Here is a 3,076-nt window from a genome sequence, read left to right on the forward strand (position 1 = left end):
CTCAGTGGCCATGGAGGGTGTGCAGCAAGCCACTGGAGGGATGCAGATCAAGGCTTCACTTAGACCGGAGCCCTGCTTGATTACCTTTATTTGCTTCCATTTCCAAGTAGGATTTCAGTGTCATAAAAGAGCTTTCTCTACTTAAAAACTGTCAAAATGGTGAAAAACATCAGTTGAGGTCCTCTGAAAGGCCCAATTCCACTATTATAATGTGCTGTTCTAAGAAGTTAGCTATAATTGGACGCTGCTGCATTCAACATATGATTTTTAACCTCAACTTGCCAGACTGTGGACTCAAGAACTCTAGGAAACGGTAAAGAGGGCCTGGTGCCTCCTGGATGGGAGGTGGCCCCGGACCGTGCCCAACAGCTGCCGGTAGTGGAGCATGTACAGGTATGGGAGTATGGCACGGGGAAGCATCATGAATACCTCACTGTTAGCTGCCAGGAGCCATTTGTGAGTCCCAGAGTCAATGTGGTTGTACCTGGTTAGCACCATGTCCAGGGAGAACACCACCCCTGTGCTCACATACAATGTGATCAGCACTGAGTGGATCAGCAGGGTGCCCCTGGCCCGGGAATAGCCCTGCCCCCAGATGCCTGAAGTCTTGGCCTCTGCATAGATCCTCCAGAAGCAGTAGGCAATGAGAGCCGTGCAGAGGAACAGAACGCACAGAATGGAGGTGTAGGTAACAATGACCAGGGGGCCGCATCCCTGCTGGGTGCCCATGCTCAGTGGTAGGATGCATGAAGCTCCTTGCTCCTCCAGCTGGGCATCCTGCCACTTGCTGAGCCAAAGAAGGAATGCGGGGAAGCAGAAGGCCACCAGCCAGATGAGGGCCACTGCCTTCCAGGCAGCCCCATGGGACATGAAGGAGAGGTAGCACAGAGGACGGATGACTGCCAGGTAGGTGTGCAGCACAGCAGCTGTGAAGGACAGGATGGTGCTGGTGCAGGCGGCGAAGACAGCATCAGTGAGAATGCCACAGGCCATGCGGCCCAGCTCCCAGCCACCCAGGCTGCTGGAGGAGATAAGCATGTGGAGGAGAATGTAGGTCAGGTCTGAGAGCAGGATGTTGGCCAGGAGCAGGTAGTGGGGCTCCTGTCACAGCCGTTGGTTCCGCAGGATGGTCACCAGCAGCAGGGGGCTCACAGCCAGTGTGGCTGCAGCCAGCAGGCTCGAGGGAAGGAAAAGCCAGTACAGCATGGAGCTGTGCACCCTGAGGTCCCTCAGGCCCAAGGATGTGTTGCTGGATGCTTGGGGCATGCAGGGTGTCTTGCTGATGAGCTGGATCAGGGCCGGCCAAGCTGTAGTGCCCACGGGGCAAGGCGCCAGCTCATCCCTCATGCTTCTCGGCAGGAATGGCTGGCTTTATCACAGGTTGTTGATTCTGCATCTGCCCTGAGTGTCGATCTGCCCCAAAGGGGTCCTGATGGCGCCACTCTCCTATAGAGATGACAGGCTCGGGCAGGCCTTAGGAATGACAGCTTAATAAAGATTTAAAAAAAAAATGTGAATTCAAACTCATACCTGGCTTCTTGCATTCCCATCTCTGCGACTGTGCAGCTGCATGTGCGTGGATAGACATAACAGATCATCCCACTGCCACCATTTTGCAGTCACTGACCCCTCCAGAAGTGTCCCCTATCTCAGTGGCCCCCAAACCTTTCCGCTTGGTTCACAGGGAGTGTGCAATGGATTCTCACCACACTGGATTATATTCAGTATCAGTACTGCCCTCCAGGAAAGGAAGGAGCAGTTGTCTGGAACTAGGATCTCCGGGCTATGGACCTGGTCTGACCTCTGTCCAGCTAGAGGCTCAGCAAATTGGGCCAGGCTGGAGGGTCCTGGGCGCACTCACATTTCCTCACAGAGCCCTGGGTGTGGTCTCCAGCTCAGGGTGACCCTGTGCAAGCGTGTGAGTGTGTCTTCTACACCCCTTCCACTCAGGGCTCCATGTGAGTGTTCCGTGCCCCCAAAGCCTCAGCTGACTTGCGGGGTCGCTGTGTGGTGGAAACGTCCCTTCCTCCGGGGAGGAGGAGGCCCGGTAGGCAGAGACCTCACAGGAGCTAGTGGGGAGGAGTGGAAGGCAGGTTCCCCAGGCACCTGGCTGGTCGGGCATGGGGTGAGCTCAGTCAGGGCCAGTGGCCAGGGTGGCTTTTGGGGATCCCGTTCAGATGAACAAGCTCTCTCGAGGTGTTGGCTGCGTGGCCTTGAAAAGCTTTGTTCCGGTTTCCTTATCTGTGAAACACGAATGCCAACCACACTGACCTCATGGAAACGCTGCGGAAGCCCAGAGGTAAAGGACTCAGCACAGTGCGTAGCCTGAGGTAAGTGCCGAGTCAATGTTAGCTCTCCCACCTACAGCATCCTCCGAGGCTGAGTACCCCCTGCCCACAGATCCCCTGTCATCACTGCAGAACCGGCTGCACTTGACTGCTGGCAGCCTGAGACCCCTGCCCAACACCCACCGCGGGCCTGGCAGACTGCTCCAGAAGGCAGGAGCCGCGTGGGAACAGGCAGGATATGTTTAGGGTCAGGAAGAGGCAGAAATTTCAGACGCTGGGGGTGAGACCACGTCCCCCGCAGCCCGGGGACCACGCCCAGAACCGCCCCAGACCACGCCCTCCACAGCCCAAGGCCACGCCCGCCGCAGCCCGGAAGCGCGTCCTCCTGTAGGGTCTGTTACAGCAGCTGCCAGGAACAGCAGCGCCTGCGCCCTTACGGCCGATGACGGTACAGAAACCAAGGGTGGTTCTGAGAAAGCCCGTCTCCCGTTCCAGAGAAACCGCGATGCCATAGGGCGGACCCCGCCTCCCTGCCCCGGCTGCCCTGGCCTGCACTCCTAGGGGTCCCTTGCACTTTACAGATGCCCTGAGCAGTCTAATCGGCCCCAGGCCGGGAGAGGCAGCAGAGCTCTTCGCAGGCCACGCTCTCTGCGCGAGTGTCCTGTATGCTGCAGGGCGGAGGGCCAAGACCAAGCCTGTCTGTGCTGTCCAGCCCAGCAGAACGACCTCGCCGGCCTTTGGCGTCTTAGAATGCAGATTCCCTAGGAGAGGGAAACTCGTTAAATGAC

The 3,076-nt window shown here is 57.6% G+C and overlaps 1 protein-coding gene across 1 annotated transcript; it reads right to left on the reverse strand.

Annotated features, from left to right (window-relative positions):
• Window positions 1-303: 303 nt before the first annotated feature.
• Window positions 304-1,347, reverse strand: GPR148 (G protein-coupled receptor 148). Its single transcript, XM_010378690.2, is given in 1 exon segment — window positions 304-1,347. A coding segment is annotated over 1 exon segment (1,044 nt).
• Window positions 1,348-3,076: the final 1,729 nt, after the last annotated feature.

This window comes from Rhinopithecus roxellana, chromosome 14 (assembly GCF_007565055.1).
Source record: "Rhinopithecus roxellana isolate Shanxi Qingling chromosome 14, ASM756505v1, whole genome shotgun sequence".
Taxonomy (NCBI): domain Eukaryota; kingdom Metazoa; phylum Chordata; class Mammalia; order Primates; family Cercopithecidae; genus Rhinopithecus; species Rhinopithecus roxellana.